This window comes from Helobdella robusta, assembly GCF_000326865.2.
Source record: "Helobdella robusta unplaced genomic scaffold HELROscaffold_39, whole genome shotgun sequence".
Taxonomy (NCBI): Eukaryota; Metazoa; Annelida; class Clitellata; order Rhynchobdellida; family Glossiphoniidae; genus Helobdella; species Helobdella robusta.
This window is the reverse complement of record NW_008704865.1, coordinates 1,422,716-1,448,323: the sequence shown is the minus strand read 5'-3', so window position 1 is coordinate 1,448,323 and position 25,608 is coordinate 1,422,716. Positions and strand designations below refer to the sequence as shown.

The 25,608-nt window shown below is 32.6% G+C and overlaps 3 protein-coding genes across 3 annotated transcripts; 1 reads left to right on the top strand and 2 right to left on the bottom strand.

Annotated features, from left to right (window-relative positions):
• Positions 1-2,779: 2,779 nt before the first annotated feature.
• Positions 2,780-7,454, bottom strand: HELRODRAFT_113705 (hypothetical protein; the record flags this gene model as incomplete). Its single annotated transcript, XM_009024134.1, has 10 exons — positions 2,780-3,341; positions 3,518-4,257; positions 4,618-4,780; positions 5,095-5,167; positions 5,517-5,693; positions 5,854-5,972; positions 6,190-6,273; positions 6,413-6,621; positions 6,991-7,189; positions 7,326-7,454. 9 exons carry the CDS (start codon positions 7,452-7,454, stop codon positions 4,154-4,156), a joined length of 1,257 nt encoding a protein of 418 aa, XP_009022382.1. The 3' UTR covers positions 2,780-3,341; positions 3,518-4,153.
• A 443-nt stretch (positions 7,455-7,897) lies between these two features.
• HELRODRAFT_185820 (hypothetical protein) lies at positions 7,898-12,313 on the top strand. The gene is made up of 9 exons (XM_009024133.1): positions 7,898-8,042; positions 8,669-8,862; positions 9,677-9,780; positions 9,937-10,058; positions 10,434-10,639; positions 10,955-11,227; positions 11,412-11,626; positions 11,676-12,160; positions 12,183-12,313. The coding sequence occupies exons 2-8, from the start codon at positions 8,690-8,692 to the stop codon at positions 11,705-11,707; spliced, it is 1,125 nt and encodes a 374-aa protein (XP_009022381.1). The 5' UTR covers positions 7,898-8,042; positions 8,669-8,689; the 3' UTR covers positions 11,708-12,160; positions 12,183-12,313.
• A 1,022-nt stretch (positions 12,314-13,335) lies between these two features.
• Positions 13,336-24,910, bottom strand: HELRODRAFT_192879 (hypothetical protein; the record flags this gene model as incomplete). Its single annotated transcript, XM_009024132.1, has 14 exons — positions 13,336-13,529; positions 14,367-14,470; positions 14,762-14,956; positions 15,208-17,881; positions 18,081-18,724; positions 18,962-19,079; positions 19,320-20,796; positions 21,058-21,203; positions 21,316-21,470; positions 21,638-21,902; positions 22,710-22,918; positions 23,267-23,469; positions 23,648-23,768; positions 23,988-24,910. 14 exons carry the CDS (start codon positions 24,908-24,910, stop codon positions 13,336-13,338), a joined length of 7,428 nt encoding a protein of 2,475 aa, XP_009022380.1.
• Between the last annotated feature and the right edge of the window lie 698 nt (positions 24,911-25,608).

Sequence of the window (25,608 nt, the reverse complement as noted above, 5' to 3'; positions counted from 1 at the left end):
TTATTCACTAGTGGAAAAACATTTGTCTTAATTCATAAATGGCCTAATGATCTACTACTCTAACTAAATTTTACAATGCGTGAAACATCTGCCTATGAAGCGTAATATATTCTACCTAACGTAGGTTAACTTAATTACAAATAAATAAATAAATAAATTTAATTAATTAATTAACTGTATAAGTATTTTTAATTACTTTAAAAATCAAATAGACTTGAAGATAATATCAATCTTATAATTCCTTTACACAGCATGACAATTCTAATATAACATCACACTCACTGTCATAGCCATTCGTTCATAATGTAACGACAGTATATTACTAATATTTGTAAATGTACCGAAATATTTACACACATACACACACACATATGTCTCTCTCTCTCTCTCTCTCTCTCTCTATATATATATATATATATATATATATAAAGAGAAGAGGTATTGAGAGCAGCATTTAAATGGAACGACAATAGCAGCGTATTCTTTCGACACTATCACCATAATCGCCTACTTTTTTTATTAGTATTATTTAGATTATTATTGTTGTTATTATTAATAATGTTATTGTTGTTACTATTTATAGTTTTATATTTATGATATTATTATTATTATTATTATTATTATTATTATTATTATTATTATTATTATTATAAACGGAAGCAAAAGCACTAAGTTTAACGGCAGATTTTCTACCTTAATTATTAATCCGTCTCCTTGCGTAAAATAAATTTTAAAATGGCGGAATGACCAAAAGATGGAGGTACCAGGGAGAGATTGGGAATGGCAATCGGGAATAGTACGGGATAGGAAGGGGTGGGATAGGATACGGATCGTTGGAGGGATTCTACGTAAGAATAAAACAGCTGGACAAGCCAATTATGGAAACTATGACACTGTATGAAAATAAATATGGATATTGTGGGCTTTTGTTTATATAATTATGATAAAAATTTGATTGACCGGTTAAATCTTCTACATTGTAAAGTTTCATTGGTAACAGAGATGAAAATCTCATCAAATTACAAATCATAATTAGCAAATGTTCATGTTTTAAGAGTGAAAAATATCTCTATTGGAGAAAACGATCAACGGTTAAGTCATACCAGGCTCACAATTTAAATGTGTTTCCAAGTATTCTAACTAAGCACATTATGTGTATTTCAAGCCAGTGAAGAGCCACTACGATAGATAGCTCTGCCGTGTTTCGTAAGCGACGGAGAATGAGAAGTGCAGGATCACACACACACACACACACACACACACACACACACACACACACACACACACACACACACACACACACACACACACACACAGATATATATATATATATATATATATATATATATATATATATTTATATATATGTGTAACAAAAATTCAACAAACCAAAGAAAAAAAATAGATTTGAAAATAATAACAAAATTATAAAAACGTATAGCATAACAATAAAATTCCTAACAGCACCAACAACTACATTAATAACAACAACGACGACGACAACAAAAAAAACAACAACAACTACAGCAATAACAATAAGACTAACAAAAACAACAACGACGATAATAATAACTGTAACAATAATGATGAAAATAATAATAGCGTTTACAATAAGACGAATGACGTGACAAATTTCGAAGACAATCGTTACACATAGACACGATTGAAGTTATTATTTATTGACAAAAATTTCCCTCTGTTTTTCGATAATTTTTGATAAATAAACCAGAAAAATGCAAATTCAATATAAGCTATGTTAAATTGGAATTATATAAGATAAATCATGTAACATTTATTATTATTATTATTTTATTATTGCTCCTATTATTACAAATAATTATTAATAAAAAAAAACAATAAAGAAATATTTATGGGAAAATCCAGTCAAGCCGATGTCGATGTATGAAGCAAAGGAAGAAATAAAATCAATTAGAAATTCGGCATCTGCCTAAGGAAATAGTCGAAGGAATGGTATAAGCGTACGCAAATGTGGATTTATTTTGACAAAGACGTGCGAGCCTTTGGATAAAGACAAGAGCTATAGAAGCTATCATTTTATTCCTACTCGTATAAAGTGATAATGGTATGCGTAAACTTGATAATGGTATGCGTATTATCTCTAAGAAGATAATTTAAAAATTATTTTTTAATTAAACTGTAACTTTTATGACAAAATTGAAATAAATGAGTTCGGATTAAAAAAAAGTTAGCCAGGTAGAAATATGATCTGAGTCATAAGGAAACACATTGTTATCTATCAGCTATTGTTACGGCTGTTGTCTTGTTTCTTGCTACATTACATGTTTTATGCGGTTAGCTACCGCTGGTTCATGTCGTTCTGCTTGCTTTTTTGATTCGTCCCGCTGATGCCAACTGTTTCTACTTCCTAGTTTTGCTCGTATTTTTCAAGTTTTTATTATTCATCCCCACTTCTTATTATGATTTTCGCAATTTTTTCTGATTGCTAGTCTGAAATATGGCGTCTTCGCTGACGAACGTTTGCTCCTTACACATTAAAAACATATTATTATCTATATCTATCTATCTTCGTTTAGCGTCAAGAGACCCAGTTCCCCGAGGTAGGACTTGGAGCGTTGTCTCTTTAAATAAAATCTATCGTTCAACCAAATGTTACTCATTCGAATATATCGCGTTAAACATTGATTGGAATGATAGAACTAACAAACTCGCTAACTGAAAATCACTGTAAATTTTATACTTTTTCAAAATTTGCCGAGCCATTTCAAACTAATTAAAAATATTTGAGACGTTAAACAAATAAATTTCACATTTTTATTATTTACCGACTGAAATGCTATGCTAATGAGGGCGGGATGATGGTAGTTATTATTAACCGGAACTAAATGAATCAAATGAATAAATGAATGGATAAATTAACGAATGAATGAATAAATAAATGGACGAATGAGTAGACGAAAATAAGGAAGAATGAATAAAGAAAAAACAGTCAACAAAACTAAATTCGGAAATGGAATAAGCTATATGAAATGGACCATTAAAATTTACTATCAAAGATATGTACAATTACATATATAGGATATATGTTTATATATAAGATAAGATATATATATATTATTATTATTATTAGGTAGATTTATATAGCGCCCTTTCATTAAATCTCAAAGGCGCTAAAACAAATCACAAGGAAACAACAACCAAAGAAAGAGAAACGTTTTTAGTTCCCTCCTGAAGGATAAAATTGAATGCCCCGAAGCACGCAGTTCCAAAGGCAGGCTATTCCATACAGATGGCCCAACAACTGAAAAATTTCTTGAACATGTAACAAGATTTTTTGGGGCCAGAAAAAGTAAGTCAGAAAAAGAAGAAAAAAAAAGAAAAACAGAAAAAGCAAAACCATTCAAGCATTTGAATATATATATACATATATATATATATATATATATATATATATATATATATATATATATAGTCCCAAGCATGTATATATATATATATTTATACATGCTGGAAAACCATAATATATATATATATATATATATATATATATATATATATATATATATATATATATATATATACAGATATACATGTTTCATCTATAACATTGTCAATCCTCTCCACACAACTTATGGAGGAATGTATAATGTACAATCAAGCATAAAAATGAAAAAAAGAAATATTTATTCATTCTTCTCTCTCTCTCTCTCTCTCTCCTCTCTCTCATTTACTCACTCACATACACACGCACACACATACTCATGTGAGACACACAATCAAGAATATAGTACAATACAAATGTAACAAACAATACACGCACTTACGCACGCAAGCATATGGTCTTGAAAATTATTGACTAAATGAAACAGTGGGTAATGTAATATAGATGAGAAATATGTAATGGTGAAAGTCTGGTTGTACACGGAGGACGAGAATGATGAGTGTCCAATTAAGTTAATTAAATTGCATTTACTAACATAGCAATTAAATATTGATTAATTAAATCTTGATAGACAGACGAACAAATTAGCAGCTAACAAAAATTATTTATGATAACAAATAAACATCATTAACCATTTAAAGCCGACAACCATTCAAAATTTGAAATAGTTAAGATAACATAGGAATAAATTGAAACAAAATTAGCATAAATTATCATAAATTATGATGAATATTATAACACATGCCAGCCGGCATCGTGTAGGTAGCGTAGTGTCCAGAGGATGAAGAGGACGATGATGCAGAAACCAACGAAGACCCAGCAGGCACTGTAGGATGCTGGATAGTTGGATGAATTAATGGATGAATTGATGGATGAATTGTATGAATGAATGGAAAAATGGATGAATGGAAAGATGGATGAAACGATAGATAGATTTTAGTTTATCTATAAATAGGCTGATTAAATGAACGGATAGATGAATGAAATGATGACTGCACAGACAAATGAGATGGTAGAGTGATGGAATGTGAATGAAAAAAAGAATGAATAAACGAATGTAATAATGAATAGATGAATTAACGATCGACTGCTGAGTTTACGACAAATAACTAGACGAACATAAAGCAAAAAAGTGTATATGAGAATTTAAAACAATGGAAAATATGAAGAAGACAGATCAGAAAAACAAATCCAACATTCATAAGCCTGCTGGTGCAGCTTGATGTGATTGTCTGCAGATATGCTGAACAATGTAAATTCATTTTCCACACCACTGCCAGACCTGTTGCTGGTTGCATGGGGTGCAAACTCGAGACCAGTTACGAATATGTTGTGGGCAGATGCCACATGGTACAAACGCTGCCATTGGATCAGTAAGTTTTTGGTTTTTTTAAATCAGCAAGCATTGCATTGAACAATTGAACATAACATAATATAATTTAATTTAATATAACATAATATAGTATAATATAATATAAATTATCATTCTTAGCAACTTTTCAATAAACTCAATTCTGATACAATATTAAGCAATTTACATTATCAACAGTTAAACAAGAATAATAAATCTCTAAACAACTAACCATTAAAACTACTTACTTACTTAATTAATTAATTAACTAATTATTCAATTAGATAAAAAACGAAAAGATGGACTAAAAAGATGTACAAACTTGAAGACTGAACGATATGTACACGGATACACTACCAGATATAGTACCCACTCCTAGGAATATGCCATCTTCACTGGTCGGTTTAATTAAAAAAATAAAATAATTGAAAATTTATGCGAAAGTAAATGAGTGAAAACAATTTTTAAATGATTGCTAATTAACTTTTAACTAACTAATTAATACGCTTATTAATATGAATCATTCAAGAAAGCTTTGAAGCTGTAATGTTATCAGATAATGAGCTACCACAAATTACAAGACAACATACTTATACAGCGACACACAACCACCACACAACAAAAACAACCACACACACACACACACACACACACACACACACACACACACACACACACATTTTAACATCCGCACACACATTTTAACATCCACACAACAATAACAAACAACAAACAGAACCAAACCTGATTGCAATGGCTGATAATATTTCATTCCCAGTGCATGTCTGCTTAACGTGGGTGAAGTTGTTCGTCTCCCACTTGACGATGAAGCACGACGAATTTTTTCCTTTGTTTCTAGTTATCGGGATGTGTGTTGTGTAGAGGTTGTAGGCATTTGACTTGTCCTTTATAAAGCCGAACCTTTAATATTTAGTTAGTATTAGAGTGGAAGGTTATTTTTAATTAAAAAAAATAATTATAAACTGGTAAAAAAATTTGCAGAAAAAAACTACTCTAATTACAAATTAAGTAATTAATTGTTAAACTTAATAATAAATACAAGACAAGAAAAAAGTGAAACCTGCAATTTCTGACTCGATGCGTGGAATTAAATTCACTTTTCCACTGTAATGTCGACTCCTTGGAACCACTCTTCAGAGACCACAGGCATGTTGTATTGTCTTTCGACACCGTCACGACCTATTATTTATCAGCAAATAAATGTATGTGATTAATTGACATTATTATCATTATTATTATTAATATCTTCATTATTAATTGACTAAACAGGTAATTAAATAAGTAGATGGTAAAAAATAAAATAAAAAAATAAATCCAAAAACAAAATATATCGATTAATTAATGGATAGACAGATCAATAAATTTAAAAATACAAATTGAGAAGAGGCAGACTAACGTGCTTGTTGTCAAAACTGCAGTCCATATCGTCAATCTCATTTGTGTGGCAATGAACTTCTCTGAATAACTTCAAAGATGGAAACTGTGTCAGACAGAAGGTAGGTAAAAAATTATTTCCATAAAAGATTTAAAAGTAAAATAGAATAAAATAAATAAAAATATAATTTAAATAAAATAAAATAAAATAAAAAAAAAGATGCACATGGAGTAACAACACTAACTTCCCAGCATCTTAAATACCCATCAGCACCAGCTGTTAGCAAATATTTGATATCGTGGGTGAATCGAACGACTTTCTGGAAGCCATCCTTAGAACGATCGGTGATTATCTCATCTCCCGGCTCTAAATCAAATCCTATGACCTTGACTGCAGTGTTGTGGTTGGCTGAATTTGTTAGGTTGTTCTTCCTCTTGCGTACTCCTTCTAAAACTGTTTTAAATTTTATCATAACATTAGTCTATTAGTCATTATAAAGTGATATTTTTACTTCATGTTTTAAATTTATAATATATGGTGAAAAATTCAAATAATCCTAATAATAATTCTACCTAGTATAAATCAGTCAATGCCAAATTATTTAGTTCAATCTATTTGTATCCAGTATTTCAAAAGTCTAAACTAAAAATCTAAATAAATAATTACAAAGATGAATATAAGTTTAAATGTAGTTAGTTCATTTCATACACTATTAACTGGTAATAGCAGAGCAGCACAGCTTCAAGTCGCAAATAAATACATTTTAAAAAACTAGCATAAATGACATTCATTAAAATTTTGTATTCAATAACCAATTTAAACCTTCATTTTCATTCTTGGGGACCATGGTTTTGTATCTGAGTGTGTGAAGTTGGCAACTGTTGTCAAGTCCAGCTGCCAGATAAAACTGTTTGTCCTGCCTGGCAACAGCACAATTCATCACTGCTCTTGACTTTGTCTCAAAATGATTCACTTTGTTGACGCACAGGGTTTTGTTCTCAAACTTAATCTCGTATATATCCTGAAGCAAATTAATAAATAGCAATAGAATGGCTAAAAATAAATATTTTTATTTAATTTACTTTACTTAGGACAATACGAGATGATGAAAACTTGAAAAGTGAAAAATGTTAAAAAAACATTAAAAGTTGACCAACCATTGCATTAGGAACGCCCGTACGGGCAGACCCCCCTCCCCCAGCCACCACAAAATGGCTGTCCCCAATCATCTGAATGCAGTAGAGGGGAAAATCAGATTTGGCCACCGCTACAGACTTGGTTGCCATGTTTTTTGTTTTTACGGAACTTGTTGAAAAATTTTTAAACTGGAGATGGATTACTTTAAATTTGTAACCGACAATAAACCGATAACAATTTTTTCGGTACTTTTACAAAAAATTTTCCCATATTATTAAAGTCTGAAATAAAATTAATCATTAAAAATAAATTAAATTGTGTTCAATTTTAACATTATTAATTAATAAAAAAATTCGGTAAAACTAGATTAGTAAGTTTAATAATCGAATAATCGGTAAGTGAATAGAGGCGTTAACATTATTTGATGGACGTTTTAAACTGTAAACCAACTTTTAGTAGATCAGCAGTGAAGAGGTCGTTTTTATTTTTATTGTTTTCATCATTTTAATTGTTTTTATTGTTATTGTTATTATTAACTATTAATACATAACCTAAAATTCATTCTACGTTTTTTGTTTACTAAGGTTAATAATTGTTACGCTCTTATCTATATTTTTATCACTTTTTCGGGTAAATCCTTCATAAAAATAACCTAGATTTATAATTTTCTAGTCATAAGTTGTGGTAAACATTCGCCACTGTGCCCATGAATTGTTATGATTCTTCACTTGTTTGTAGTTTGTACTTTCACTACTTTGTTTTGTATCAATAAATAACGAAACTAGCAATAGACTCTAAAAAACTTCATTTGTTCATCCAGTAAGACAGGCCAGTCTTTGTTTATTTGATGGTTGATATAATTTAATAATTATTTAACTTGATTTTAATTATTATTTTTATATAAATTAAAATATTAAATTGTGTTAAAAATTGCTAGTTTGACAATCAATTCTTATTCAATTATTTATTGAATTTCGAAAAAAATAACTTTTCAAACTTTTATTGTTTGTTGTTGTTTTGTTCATTTGTTGTTTGTTGTAAAAATGTAAATGTAAAATAAATTTTAATGTTTGTTTTTTTAATTTATAGTTAAAATTTTAAAAGTTTTCATCAATAAAAATTTTTAAAATATAAATTAACACAGCTACACATAGTAATTTACTAGTCATATTCATAATCATAAGTGTTAATAATATAATTATAATAGATAATTGAATAACAATAAAAATAAATTAATCAAAACAAAATGTAGTAAAATTAAATAAATATTTTACTTTAACTTTTGTTTCCATTTTATTGTCACCAGACTGACTTTACAAATCACAATGCAATCGTTTAAAAATTTCAAAATCTTTCTTTTCAGATTTGATCAGTAGAGGGTAGCATGATGATGGCGGAGACGACAAATCCTACAAAAAATGAGAAACTTGATAAAGTCCAAATTAAAAAAACGCTTTTTGAGAAAATCAAGCAGCTATGGGAGTTGATCAGATTGAGTGTTTTTGTCATAGGGACGGCCCTAGTCGTATTTATTGCTGCTAGGAATTCAGTTACATGGTCAGCGAACTTGCCTCTTCTTATCACTTCCTTTTTTATGCAACATTTTCTAACTTTACCAATTTTGAACCATTCTTCAATTTATTTAAGCAATTTACCGCAAAATTTCACATTGTTTTTCTGGTGTTGTTTTTGTTAATCAGTTAATGCTAGAGCTAGAAAATTTTTTAGAACTCTGTCATGTTGATAAATAATAACTTTTAGTCGATTAGTTCTTTACATATGACTGTCAGAAAGTTATTGGTGGGACTATGGTTGAATTTATTTATTTATAGGTTGTACTTCATAGGTCTTGTCTGCATTGCATTGTTCATATGCTATTGTGAAAGTATTTCATTGTTTTCTGAAATTATGTAATATGCGCATTTATGTTATTATTATTACAATTTAAATTTTTTACTACAAAGTATTCTGCAACAATTTTTTTTAACAGTAAATATATTCGAATGGTTTGTTTTCATTTTATGAAATTTTAAATAGGAATATAATATTTCTTAGTCCGTGATTTTTTTAAATTTTATTTCTTCTATTTAGAAGTTAAATTTTTCTGCTGCTGATGAAAGTTTTACCCCTGTTAAAAAAATTTACTTTTGCTTTTACTTGCCATTATTTTTATAGCTTTTATTTAGCTATAAAAGCATGCATCATGTATTGTAGCATGTCCAATCGTATTTTTGCTGATTAGAATTTTAAATGGAACTTTTTTGTTTAATATGTAGGTAGGTACACAACTTTGTTCATTGAACTGAGCTGAACATCTTTTGGATCATTGCTGTAAACTTGCCCAATTTAATTTTTGTAATAATTTTTAAAGGTATTTGCAGCAGTTTTGGGGTGCCTCAGGGAGTTACTGGCAGAGCAAGTGGGAGGTCATACATGACTTCTTTGGTGGAAATGATATGCTCCTCGGATTTACAGGTTTCAAACTGTGTTCACACCTAAAATGTTTATTTTTGCAATAACAAAAAAAATTGAAAGTGTAATAATTTATCATGTTTTCATGGCCATAACTAAACTTCTTTTCGTCAATATTCTTGATTAAAATATGATAAAAGTGCAAATATAAACCAACAGGTTTGTTCCTTGTAGCGAATGGGGTGTTTTGCATCATCAACTCCTTCTTTGCCTACCTGGACATCACTGGCCACCCATCCTTCCTACTCAAGTACAAAATTCAACAGGATAAAAATAAACCTGTGAGGAGCATGGAGAGCAAAATTTCAATCTATTTAAAATCTTTCATTAATTTACCCTTTGCAGTTGTTTTTCTCACAATTTATTCCTCAGCCCATTTTTTCAATGCACTGCTATTTCAGGAATTTTTTGTTCTCTGTAGGATTTGTCAGCGCAGTTTGTGCTGCTCACTCAAATTTTTCATCTGCTGTTTATGAGTTTTTTATTTGTAGTATTTGTTGTTTAAGAACTAATGTAGCTAACTAAACGATAGGCAAATTTTCAAATGCAAATTTAACTCATGATATCAAGTTTTGGCTCGTTGATGTTAACAGCATTATGGATGCAGTTCATATTGAAATTTTCGACCTCCTCGTTGAATGAATCCCTCGTGGCAGGTTGATGTCGGTAAGTTGATGAAAGCAGTGAAGCAGGTGGCTTTCAATCAAGTTGTGGTGGGCGGACCCTTCATGTACGTCATGTTCAAGGTGATGATTTGTAGGGGGTGCAGTTTTGGTAGGGAGCTGCCAACGTTTCACTGGGTGGCTGCCGAGCTAGTTGTCTTCACTATTGTCGAGGAGATCATGTTCTATTACAGTCATAGGTAGGAGATATCTGTGTGTGCATGTTTTGTTTATGTATATCTTGAATCTGCATTGATTGTTCTTACTTGCTTGTTGAGCTTCTTGACTGAGCACACAAGCGGCTTTAATGCATTTTGTTCAATTCACTTTGGAATTTTTCAGGTATGGTGATAAATTTGGTAATTTTATTAAATTAAGGTATGCTTCCTTATTTAAAATCTGCCGAAATGGAGATGTCAAGTTATACCCACTCAACTTATATATTTGTTAAATGATTAATAACGATTAGTAACCATATTTAATCATAGTTAACGCCAGCTTAATGACATTTTCAGACTTTTCCACGCTCCATTTTTCTACCGTCGGATCCACAAAATCCACCACGAGTGGGTCTCCCCCGTCGGCGTGACTTCCATCTACGCACATCCCATCGAGCACATCTTCGCCAACATGCTGCCAATCATCATGGGGCCCATCGTTATGAAGTCACACATAGCCACGGCCATTATGTGGTGCACGATTGGACTGGCTTCAACCTCCATTTCTCATTGCGGCTATCACCTACCCTTCCTCTTCTCACCCGAGGCTCATGACTTCCATCATCTCAAGTCGGCCTCATTTTTTGTTTTTTTTACAGTTTATTTTTCAATTCTATTTAAACAGTTCACTCCTATGAACAGTATGTATGAAAAAAATAAAAAAACTTACTGTTTTTTATTTTAAATTAGATAAATTGATAGCCTCTCAAAAGCCCTTTTTCATTAATTTCAAATTTGTTTACCTGTCAACAAGGTTCGTAGATAATTTTGGGATGTTGGGTGTGTTGGATCGTCTGCACGGGACAGACAAGTACTTCAGAGCTTCAAAGGCCTACCAGCGTCACATGGTTCTGCTCGGCCTGGTTCCTCTTTCGGTGCAATTTCCAGATGACGAGAAGAAAGTTGTTGAAAGCGAGAAAATCAACAAAGCTTGCAGCAGCGAGACTAGCATTGATGAAGGGAACGAAATTTTTTGACCTTCACTGTTTATTAACAATTTTGCAGTATGCTAGTGTCGTTCTTTTTACAATCGTTAATTTATTTGATTAAGATGACGTAGACACACATCTACGTACATTTTTATTATTTATAAGATATAAAAATCGTCATTTCTCGAACATCTTCTCAATCATATTTCTATTTTGAACGCTAGTGATTCAAGTCAATGAGACTGACTGACGACCGCTTGCTATTGTTACTTCCGTTTTATTGAAGGAACTTGTTTTAACTTTGTTTTAACCAATAATTGACGTATGCATACATTTATGTATTGTTCGACACATGCGTATATACAAATATATATATATATATATATATATACACATGCATAACTTGTAGTTTTAACCTTATAAATCTTATTATAAAATGATAGAGACACGATATTTATAACCTCAAATAATATTTGTTCTAAATCCGATTATCTCGAACTGTTAGATACATACATACAGTCGAATTGTTAAATACAGACATCCAATTGTTACATATATTCAGTCAAATTGTTACATATATTCAGTCAAATTGTTACATATATTCAGTTAAATTGTTACATACATATGCATACAGTTGTATTGTTACATACGTACATACAGTCGATCGCTCTATATTAATTTTATATAAATATTTTTTAATTTTATAATATACATTACCGAATTCAAATCTGGAGTTTATTTATTTTTAAATAGAAACGAAGTAAACAGAGAAGGGTGTGGTAGAACTTGAAATTTCATGACCAAAGTTAGGTACTCCATGAATAAATAAACCCTACTAGCATTCTGTTTTCACTGAACATTTTCTGATTTAACTAAACATTATTTTCCTATGAGAAAGTTTTTCTTTACACAAACATTCAAGTAAAACGTTTCCTCGCTAATTATTGTTGTTAAAGTTACGCATATCCTAATTTACTGTTACATTTTACTAATTTTTTATAAAATGAAAAAATTACTACAAATTACTGTTTATAAATATTTAATAATAAACATTTGATCGGTGGTCTAAATGGCATTACAACGCGGTTCAACACTAAGTCTTCATTATCGAGGCCATTGATTCCCATCTGTCCTTCATTAGCCAGCAAAACACAGAAATTCATAAAAAAAAAATTAAATATACTCTTTAAAAAAAATTACAAATTAAATAAAAAAAATTAACTAGCGAAACGTTCAGACATAGAAGTGAACAACAGCACACGTCATTATTATGACGTCATTATTATGATACAATAAATTATGTACATACATTACGATATATGAAAGATCAGCACGATGATAATAGACAAAAAAGTGGTTATGATGTCAAATGTTCCGAAATCGTCAGCCTGACCTGACTGGCGCACTGAATCCTGATCACCTTTTATTATCTCTACTCACGTTTTAATGTTTATAAAAATTAAAAAAAAAACGGAGATCCATTTGAACATGCAAATAAATATTAAATTTCAACGCGTTAAACATTTCAATGACTCAGAAATCAATGTTATATAAAATAAGAGAATTAAAATGGACATGAACGAAACCAACTTTCTGGTTTTAAAAATTAATATATGCATAAAATTAGCGCTGTTACACTGGTGGAATTATAATAAAAACTTAAAATTATTATAAAAGAAAAATTGAATAAAACAGTAAATTAACAAAAGAACTAAACATGAAAACTAAAAAAGAAAGATTAACAGTCCTTCAGAAACATTTCTTGACGATCTTCTGCATCTTATAATGGAAGAGACTCTCCAATCTGCTGGCATCTTTGTACTCTTGCGACTGCCTCAGGCTCTGGTAACGCAAATCACCGAAAAAGAGGTTAAAGTCATCTTCGAACTCTTCAACATTTCTGTATCCATCAATCAGCAATTTGCTCTCTATGTACTTGAAACCTTGTGATAGGACGATGGTGGCCGCGATGATGGCGATAGTGATGATGGTTATACGGATGGTGAAAACGATAGTAGCATTTATAACGATGATGATGATGACAACGATAACGAAGATGAAAATGATGATAAAAAATTCTAAGTGCAATTAGAAATGGCTAATATACTTCGTTGATAAGATCAAGAATAAAACACTTCAAGTAAAGTTCTAAAGCTGCTCACAGATTAAAAAAGTTCAAAGGAATTTTACAAAAATATAAGTTATCCTTTGACTTCACTGAATTATAAAATCGCCATCATTATAAAGTGGATCCACATATATGTATATATATATTTTATATTACGTAATGAAACTAAAAATAGCCATACCCTTGACATTTATTAGTTATCTAAGAAGAAAAAATGAATGAGAGAATTTTCAGAATCTGAAAAAGTAGAACACAGACTACCTCTTCTATTTTTTGTCAATGTCTCGTCTAAGAACAGCGTAGACAGCGGTGAAGACTACAGCGATTTCATAAAATATTTTGTTAAAATAATTATTATTAAAATTTATTAAATTAATAATTATTACAAATTATTACATACAAATTATGTTATCACTAAACATATTTACTCCAATCATTTTGCTACTCTAATCAACAAGCTATGAAGACTATGGTGATTACAGTGAAAAAATCATATCACTAAGGGTCAACGTATTAGTGAATAGATTAGAAACAACTATATGATAAGCATAGATAAGCACCTTAAGGGCATTTATAAGATTAAACAACTTGGCCTTCTGCCCTGGAGATAAGGTCGATACCATTTGTTTGTTTTGGAGGGGGGACAACTTACAGGAGGGACATTTAAATGAATTTAACTTGGTAGCTTCTAATGCTGGCAGCCCCACACACTCCACATGGAACCATCCAAGACAAACATCACAACCTATATAGAATCTATGTTGATGTCAATAATTGTATGTTAATAATAACAAGTGGAGGCTGTACATTTGACAGTGTGTTTAATTAATGTGCGACAATTGGATCAAATTAGTAATTTCGGTTAAATATTCGCAAATTCATCTAGTTATCTGGTCAATTTAACTAGTTGTATAATCAAAAAATCAATGTAAATTAACTAAAACCCATGTTCAGAATTGGTCAAAAAATCAATATTGAAATAATAAAATATTGAAATCACACGACTACAAACAACCAACCAACCAACAAACCAGCCAACCTACCGACCTGGTTTCATCATAAGGAGTTCTACACAGACAGTGAAGTTGTTCACTATCTGACTGGTTGCTACTGCAGCTGTTGTTGCTTGATGACTGGCAGTTCTGGCAGATGAAGCATTCAATTCTCGAAGCATCCTCAACTGTCAGGGACACACAAGTCCCGTGGAACCAGCCGGCGCAATGGTTGCATCCAACGTAGAATCTACAGTGACATCAAATTTTTATGATTCAATCCAACTCAGATGAAACTATTACAAAAAAGCCTTCACTATTACTGATAAATAAATTCTTAATTCTACACACGATCTCAAATACGTATCTCAATTTTTCACTTTAAATGAATAAAAAAGCTTTCTATAAGCAACAATAAAAACACAACAAGAAAGTTAATCATAGCAAGGCAAAGAATAAAAAAAGAGCAAGTATTGAAATCGAAATAGCAATCGAACTTACTGAGTAGGATCATACGGTGTCCTGCAAACGCAATGCAGCTCTACATCACCATCAGCAGCAACGATGTCATTTACATTATCAACAAAATTTATGACGTCATTATTATTATTATTATTGTTGTTGTTGTTGTTACTATTTTTCATACCATGTCTAGCACGAGGGCTAGCATTGTTGGATGGTGAATTATTATCATTAGCAACTTTATCATTAGCCTTTCTTCTTTTATCAGTACTTTCTCCCATCAACTGCAATCTCGAAGACTTACGTTTTCTACATTTAGGATCTTTGGTAATGGCGTCTTTAGAGACACTGACGTCATCAACTTTATTGTTGTCATCAACTTCATTGTTGTCATCATTGATTTTGTTGTTGATGAAATCGTTGCGATTGTTATCGTTGCTGATGTTGTTGATATTGATGCCAGCCTGTCCAGAAATGTGCTTGCCATCAAAAAGCAACTTTCGTGCATCTTCCTCCTCTTCATCACCATCACCTTTTTTATCACCTTTTTTATCACTACCATCATCATCATCATCCTCATTATCGTCGTCATCATCATCATCATCATCATCATCATCATCATCATCCTCATTATTATAAGTTCTGAACAGTTCTTTGGCAACTATTTTCTCATTAGAAAACTCGCCCACTGGAATAAGCTGTGCTGCCGCTGTCTTTGTAGCTGGCGATGATGATAATGGTGACAAATGATCATTATTATTATTATTATTACCATTATTGCTATAACCACCATCATTATTATTACTATTATTAATGACGTCATTATCATCGTTGTTGACATTGCAGCAACAAGCCGCACCGCTAGGAGGACAATTGTTGCAATCATTTTGAAGATCACCGTTCGCATTGTAAAGGATTTCATTACTAATACAGGCATTATTGTTATTTATCTTATTATTGTTATTACTGTTATTATTGTTATTATTGTTATTATTAATATTATTGTTATCATTATTATTATTATTATTATTATTATTATTATTATTATTATTATTATTATTATGAAAAGGTGACGTCGACAGATTTTGATTTAGTGGCTTACATACAAAATCGTCCTCTCGACTGTTACCTAATTCACAATCATTATTATCATTATTATTATTAATATCTTCATTATTATTATTATTATTACTATTATCATCACCATCATAATCTTTATCGTTAATTATATTTTCATATTCACCATTGCTATGATTTAGTAGGTGGTCGGAATTATCATTACCATCATCATCATCATTACTACCACTATTATTATTATTATTATTATTATTATTATTATTAGTAGTAGTAGTAGTCATAGTACTATTAACATTAATATTATCATTATTATTAATACTATTGTTGTTGTTGCTGTTGATTCGTATTTTATTATTTTTAAAAATATTCTTCAAGCCCGTCAGAATCTTCGAGGCCTGTTTACTCCTCTGATCATCATTATCATCATCTCTATTATTATTATTATTATTATTATTATTACTACTACTACTATTGAAGTTGTTATTATTATCAGGATCATGACGATTATGATGATGATGATTAATATCATTTCTACAATCAATACTATTATTATTATTATTATTATTATTATTGTCATCACTATCAAATGAATAATTACAAATATTAATATCATTATCACCACTAATTCTACTGTTGCTACTATAATCATTATTGATATTAGCATTATCATTGCCTTTAAAAGTATTATTATTATTATTATTTAAATTATTATTATTATTATTATTATTTTTGGACGATTTCTGATTTTTGAACTTCACCATTTCATCCATGCTATTCGGTCCAACTTTCGAACGAGAAATAGTGTTGTCTGCAATAATGCTATTATTATTATTATTATTATTTCCATCATTCATGGAATTTACGTTGTTATTATTATTAGTAGTAGTAGTAGTAGCGCTAAAACTAGCCGATGTAGTAATAGCAGTAAAGGTAGTAGCATCAGTAGTCGCAGCTGTAGTAGTGTTAGTATTTGTGTAAAGGGCATTTTTAACGCCCATATTATTATTATTGGTAGTAGTAGTAATAGTAGTAACAGCAACGGTAGTAGTAGTAGTAGTATCACCAGACTGGTTGTAATTAGACTTGAAAAATTTTCTTTTCTTGATAGATCGCTTAGACTCATTGGCAGCAGTTTCACAACCCACCACACCGCTGCTAGCAACAGTAGCAACAGAGGCTGTAGCAACTACTGCTACTGTTGTCACTTCCAGCGAAGAAGTAGTAGTTCTTGCTGTGTTGTTGTTAGCAGACGATTGCGAGCCACATAGGGGTGATGATGCTTTTGATGGTGATGATTTCAATGATGTGTTGGTTTTATCAGAAGATTTTAAATCACAAGACTGTTGCTGATATTGTTGTTTGTCAGTTGATATGTTCTCAGCGTTTTGTAATGAACCTAAATCTTTCATGGTGTTGTTAGTGTTAGTGTTGACAGCAGACTGATCACATAGTTTACCGTTGGTACTGCAGTTCGAATTGTGAACGTCATTAAATGGATTTGTTTTATTGCTATCTACATTAGTGTTGCAAGTGTTGTTGTTGTTGTGACTACCCGCAGCGTGATGTGTGAGGATGGGAAAGGATTGAGTGAACTTGACCTTTATCTTCCCATCTGGCATGCGAATTATTTCCTGACCTGTTTAATGCAAGTGAGTGTACGATCAGAAGCTATGAAGACACACACACGTATCTTCAATCAGAAGTCATATACAGCAATAATTATCCAGATAATAACAACGACAACAACAACACTATCTAAACCACCAAAAAACAACAACACGACAGCAATACACGACAACACACACAAAAAAAAAGCATCAACAACAAAACGAGACCCTCTTGCAAGCCAACGAGATCAATCTTGCCATCAGGATTTTTTATGATGTTAATGTTTTTGATGAGATCACTCAGTGAAAATTCCGGAATGTTGATGTTGTTATTCTTTATAACTAAATTTGGTTTTATGATGTTGTGGCTAGTATTGCTGTTGTCGTTGCTGGTGCTGCTGCTGTTGTCGCTACTGCTATTGCTGCTGCTGCTAGCGTTTACCTCGTTTAATGAACTGCTTTGGACCTTGTTAACGTTGGTGTTAAGCCGTCGTTGTTGCATCTCCACCCTCTTTCTCAGTAACTCATCTTCAATGTTACTACACAGAGGACCATTGTTCCTCTTACCTTTGTCGTCCTTACTGGCATTAATACTGTTTCCTTTTGACGTCGTTGGGAGACGGTTGAGGTTGCGGCTGTCGTTTTTGTTGTTGATGGTGTTGAAGGTGGTGGAAGAAATGGCGGGAGATTTTGTTTCAGTTGAAACGCTGGAAGTTAACAATTTTAAAGCCTTTTGAACTCTCAAAGTAGACGATGGCGTGCGATATGGCGATGGAAACGACGACGACGACGGTGATGATGCAAGTGGAACTTTAGACATCTTTTTATCACCACCACCACCAGCCGCCTGGGACTTCAGCTGCCTGTCCCACCTGAAAAAATTTTTAATATTTGTGGATGACGATGATTAACACGAAAAGAAAATTAAGACAACATCTGCTTAGAAATGTAACTGAATGCTTTCATCATATACAAGCACTATACATTTTACTAGATATACAACAGCATACAACACATTATACGATGCATAGGACAAAAACATCTAGGGGGAACAGAGAGAAAGAGGAAAGAGAGGAGAGGAAGAGAGAGAGAGAAAAAAAGAGACTTACATCTCATTGAAGTATCTGATCTGCCAGAGTTCCAGCTGATCCTCTTCCACCCACTTCTTACTGGTCACTGCCTCCAGAACCTTGCGCTCTCTCAGGCCTGTCCTCTGAGTTGATCTTTCTGTTGATTGTTTTGTTAAAAGTGTTGTTGTGTAACGCCATCATTAGTGTTGTTATGATATTGTTGCTGCTGTTATTTTCAAAGGCAGCAGATCTCTAAATATGCTGCTATTCAAATCAGCGAGGTTTTTCTGGAAGCTAGTTATTGCATAGTTATTAGAGCAACGTGTGTGATGATGGTGGTGTGCTATTGTTGTAGCGTTTTCTTAAAATTAATAATGCAATTATAAAATCATTATACTGCATGGCAACAAAGAAGTGACAAATAACATTTTAATATGAGATGGCATGATATGGTATATAGTGGATAGATATGATGATTCAAAAAGGAACAAAAGCTTGCCTGGTGTTGAAGCAGGCAACGTAGGAGCGGCTGATACAGGTGAATCTTTCGGAGTTACCGTCTTCTGCACGAGATACTCGATCTTATAATTTACAGGATCAAATTTTGAGGTTAAAATTCTTCTTTTGATCATTTCGCACGTCACCGTGACGTCACTCAAGCCATTTTCGTTGGTCTCATCGTAAACGAGTAGGCCGTTAGTTGGATAAGTTGAGTAGAGGTCGTCCCACTTAATGCAAACCCACAATATTTTCAGCTGCAAGCAAATTGTTGAAAGGTTCTTGGCCGTTCGAGTTCTGTACCTCCACGCAGTCTGGAAACAAGGTCGAGGGCAGCTGTTCAGTTGATATGAATTACTTTGATTGTTGGAGAACTGGGATGTGTACGAGCAAAAATTTCCATAACCGTTGTAAATGTAGCCAGGGGTTTCAACGAAACCTGCCTTTCTTGACAACTTTTTGAGCTTAGGAAGTTCAATAACATATAAACTTAATGCATTTTTGCGTCTGACTATCTCAAAGTTGTGAGCTTTTGGCAGGCCACCATTTAAACTTGATTTCAGTCGAGTGAAGCAGATGCTGTTTGATAATTTTTTAAGGTTTATGACAAGGGGAGTGAAATCTGATGTTGTATTAAGCTGCTTCAAAATTTTTCTACACACTTCTCTCTGAGATTCAAATGCGGAAATAACTGCAGCTGCTGTTGTGGTGGTTGATGTAGTGGTTGTAGCTGCTGTTGTGGTTGATGTGGTGGCCGTGGCTGCTGTTGGATGAACGTTAAGTGAGGTGGATTTTGATTGATTGCAATTAACTTTGTCACACAACTTCATAAATTGTTCAAATTTTTTGAAGAATTCATTCACGTGTTTCACTTTTTCCTTCCCACCATTCCCTCCGTTATCATCATCAAGATGACCAGCAGTATCATTCTCATCATCTCTCTGATGCTCTTTCAATTTTAATGCAACTTTCTCCTTTAATTCATTCAGTCGTTCATCAAATTTTATTCTTTCATTTAGGAGGCTATGTAAAAAAGATAGAGGCTTTCGAGAGGATGACGATAACGACGAAGATGACGATGTTGACGACAACAACGATGATGAAGACCTGGTGTTGAGCCATTGAGAAACATCAAAAACGCCATCATCAGACGATGTCGTCGCTGGAGATGATGAGAAGTAGGATGGTGTCTCCATTGGAACTATAACTGTTTGTGTAATATCAACATCATTAACGTTAATTTTTTGGGTGCTGCCATCTGTCAGCAATGTTGATCGTTTTTTCAGCAGGGGTCTTTTTGTCAGTCTGGTAGGTGCAACCCACATCCAAGCTTGTTTGCCTGTTATCCTGTACTCTTCACCCTTCTGCTTCCAGACCTGAATGTTTAAATTGTTTTTCAAGAGATGTTTATCATTGTTTGATATCATTGTCGATGATGTTGGTCTTATTGTTGATTGATGCTGTTGTTCAGTTATTGTTGATGATGTTCTTGTTAATGGTCAGTAACAATTCTCCATTCAAAAAGCAATATCCATTAGCAACAACAACAACAAGACATTGATGGTAACGACAATAACCCCAAGAATGGCAAAGAAACAACAATGGTAGCAATAACATCGAATGTCAAATGAATTGACCTGATGGTTAAGTCCCAGTGAATACTTGACAACTTTCATGGCCAGACAATAATTCATTTCCTCCTTCAAACTCACTCTCACATCAAGCTCTCTCTTCTTCTCATCATCTCTCTCTTGTTGCGTCGTCCTAAAGAGACACGTGTGACCTGATTGATGAGAGGATTGCAAAATGTTTTCACCTGGTAACAACTTTTACTCAAAAACAGTTTAATCAAAGTTCCAATAAAGTTATATTTAAAATGCAAAAAGAGACTAAACCTTGAGCCTTGCTCCACACAGAGTTAAAGAGCATTGGCTTGATGCATGCCTCCAGGATCATCAGTGCCAGACTGAACTCCCTCGTCGTCTGACACATGTTCATGGCCTTCAACCAGCGATCTCTGTGTAAGTACCAGTTGCTATGTAGAAAACATCTGTGTCCAGTAAAAAATATTAATGAGATATACCAGAAAATTAGTTGAAACTTTGATCTTCATCTTCCTCATCACAACAGGAGCCACTACAGCGTATACTACTCATCACAGCACAAAATAGCAACACATCTGCCTACTCACCACAACACAACACAGGCAGAACAAACTTTGGTATGATGTCTTCCAAATGTATGATAGTCCTCCTCAATATGTCAACTATGTCTGAAACAGTTCCATAGACTCTGCCTGGCTTGACATCACTAGATGATGAATGTTTGGAATCCACCCATGTAAACTCAGCTACAGTGGTCAGTGAGAATTTGTAGGAGAGATGTCGTCTCTTCTCTCGTTCTTCCACTTGCTGCTGCTTGCTGAGAGCAAGGATTTCATCAGTGTAAACATTTACATAGGATTTGTAGCTACCTTCCTGTCCTGTCATGTGAAGACGATGGTGAAGACGATGGTGAGGAGGATGGTGAAGAGGATGGCGAAGAGAATGGTGAAGACGATGGTGAAGACGATGGTGAAGAGGATGGTGAAGACGATGGTGAAGACGATGGTGAAGAGAATGGTGAAAACGATGGTAAAGACAATGGTGAAGAGAATGGTGAAGACGATGGTGAAGATGATGATTATTTATAAATCTTCAACACAGCACAATACAATACAATATGCAACAATTATGATAACAACGACGATTATGAAAGTTAGTTAGCACAAGTTATCAAAAAAGTGAGTAGACAAGGAACCTAATTTGAAAAAATCTTGAGAACAATGAAAATTATCATCGTCGTCGTCCTCCTCATCATCATCACTACTATCATTAATGTCATCACTACTATCATCACTATCGTCGTCGTCATCATCATCATCATCATTCTTGATGCTGCTTTCACAGGTTATGTGTTGGTTTACAATGTTAGTATTGCTATCTACAACGTTGTCGTTGCTGTTGTTGTTACTGGTGCTGTTGATGTTTTTATTTCTACACTTCTTATGGTTTTTACGAATTTGAAGTTCATTCATTCTCAGCTCTGTCCTTTCTGGATGATGAAAATAAATATGAATTAATATACAAACATGAGCAGAAAATTATATCTGCAAAGAGTAACCAGAAAAATATATATTCAATGATAACAGATGATCTTAAAAAAATTAACAAATTAAAAAAGTACAAATTCGTTTTAATAAAAAAAAACATGTGCCACAAATTTAATTTACAAACATAACCCATCTAACCACGATCATACGATATGGAAGATTTCTGTCCACTCCTGTACTTGGAAGTTAATGCAAGAATTATATTCATGTCATTAATGATATCACTTTTAATGTCTTTGATTGCATTAACAAGATTGTATTCCCATCTTTTGCCATCCAGGCACATCAACAATTCCTCGAGTTGTGGCTCTGTTGAGTAGTATGCCACTAGTGATGTCTCATCTGAGCTGTGTGTGGTGGGTAGGTAGGTTGGTTGGTTGGTAGGATTTCATATTTTAAATGCTGTTTACATGCTTTTTTTAAAGAAAAAACTGAATTGAATAAAAGTAGAAGTTACAAAAACAAACTAAAATATAAAACATTTAAATTGAATTTAATGAAACACAGAGTAAAATATTTGAAAAATATATATGCACAACACATGTTTATATAGAAAACAAGCAAGTATTTGAGAATGCAACACAAAACCAGAACAAAAAACCTCCACAACTAAACAAAAAATGCAAAACATAAAATGAAACAACAAACACAACAAGGCCACAACGACATACACAAAAATTCTCCTAGCCAGAAACCAGTACATCCTGCCATGCCTATCATGCCCAAGTGGCTCTCTCCTCCCCAAACTCAAACAATTGATGCTGGACTTGCTGCTTGTTGGAGTAGCAGGTGATGAAGTAAATGGTGTCGTCGTTGTGGAGGTTGTAGCAGGTAATGAAAATGTTGTCGTTGCTGCTGCTGTAACTGAAGAAGAATTCATCATTTCTGCTTCTATGATCTTTGGTATTTTTGAAAAGTAAATTAAATTATTTATATATATACTGTTGTACTCTATTTTAACAATTTCCTTCGCCAATGCCATAAATCAAATAAATTGAATAATTCATAATATTCCGAGTAAGATGTATTCATAGTGGCACAGAACGACAAATAAGCACAGTACTGCAAATATGCACCTTGGTTTTGGAGCATGCCACACAGAACCAGTCACCAGATGGGGCGTTATCCAGTGGTGGATCAATACAGGTCAGGTGGTACATCGCCGGACACGACTCACAGCACAACAAATTTCCACGCCTAATTCATTATAAAAATTAGCTAGTTATCAAAAAAAAATTTTGAATAATAAACGACAGCAAATGCAAAGATGAAAAACAATAGTGAATGACAAAAAGATAATGTTGTTTCAGTAAAACAGCATCGTTGAATGCAATGTAGTTAGCAATCATCAACCCAAGATGATACAACATAATACATGTATATAATTTGGGATAACAGTCAATAAAGGAGACTAACTTGTGACAATATCTACAATGTTCTTCATGTTTGACTTCCTCTTCCTTGAACAGCACATCCCTGGCCACATTTGTCATCAGAAATAATTCAACTAACTGAATCAACAGAAACAGGCGATCTTCTACAACTAGATTAGTATACAGCTGTTTGGCAAACATGCCATTCAATCTGTTAACAACCTCTGATGATAAATTACGAGCAATGCTTTGAAAATACATACCAACTGCTTCAAACCACGTTAGTTCATCCATACAACAATATGATATCGAGACACTATCTTTGCTGTCCTTATAGGAGTATAATGTGTTTGCCTCATCTACTCTCAAAATGCATTTTAGCAGATTTATGTGGCATTCACATAGCAACTTTGAGTTATCATTTTCAAGCAAAGCAGCAGAAAAATTTTCAAAGGTGAAAATAGTCAGACGTAATATAACTGAATACTGATTCAGCACCTCATATATTCCTAATGCCTGCATTATGTATCTCTTGTCCAGAACCAAATCAGTGGAACTTGGGGGCAGTTTCAACTTAGAATTATTTGATCGTTCTTCGAACACATAGATGTGAGTTTTTCTCAGGTTGCTTTTTCTCTTTTGGTGGTCATACTCTTCTGCTACAGAAGAAAGTTTCTCAGAATATTCAGACTTGATGGATTCATCATCCGACTCCTGCCAAAAATTTTCATAATCATTGTCACAATAATCATCGGTGTCATCTTCGTTTGAATTGTGGTTGGTGGCCTGCTTGCTGCTAGCGGGTACTTTGTTGAAAGTTACCTGTTTGTGTCTGCTACTTTTATTAGTTTTGTAGTAGTTGTAGCAGTAAGACCTATTGGGTCTTAGTTGCCTGTCCGTGTTGAGCGATTTTTCGCTGGATCGATTGTCGTACGCGCAGTCTTCCAATTTTGGCTTTTTTCTCATTTCCAGCAGAAAGTTTGATTAAATCAAAAAATAAAAATCAAAGAGTCTACAAAACCACAACAATCCTTAATGAAGCGATAATTAATAAACACAATGACAAATTAATTAATCAAAACATCGAATTGTCTTGATAAGGTTATACCTTCTATGCAATTAAAAAAATTAAACAAATTTTATAAATGCATTTAACTTTAATTTAAATTTAATATTTATTTGTAATAAATTTTTAAAATAATTCAATTATATCTTAATGTTAATAAAATTTGTTGAAAATTAACTTTTAGAATTAGGTGTTAGCCTTTGATAATCGCTAAATAAGTTTTTTAAAATAATTTTAATTTAATTTTGTTTCATTATGTCGTGAATTTTGATTAAAATTTTGGTTGTTAGTTATTGTGTCGTTACCGACAATGCTCCTGAAGCTCAATTTGTATTGCTTTAGTCTTATAGTTATAGGTAAAAGCTTCATTTTATTTTTTAATTAAATTTTTTTTAATCTGTGTTGTTGTGTGGTTGTTGTGTTCTGTGGACCTGAACACACTTATTTTATCCCTAACCAACCGTAGCCCAGTTTGAAACGCGACTGCTGGCCACAAGATGACAAATGATATATTATTATCATAATAAAATAATATATATATAATATATGAATATAAAAAATAAATATCTAACAATAACAATATTTATTTATTATTTAC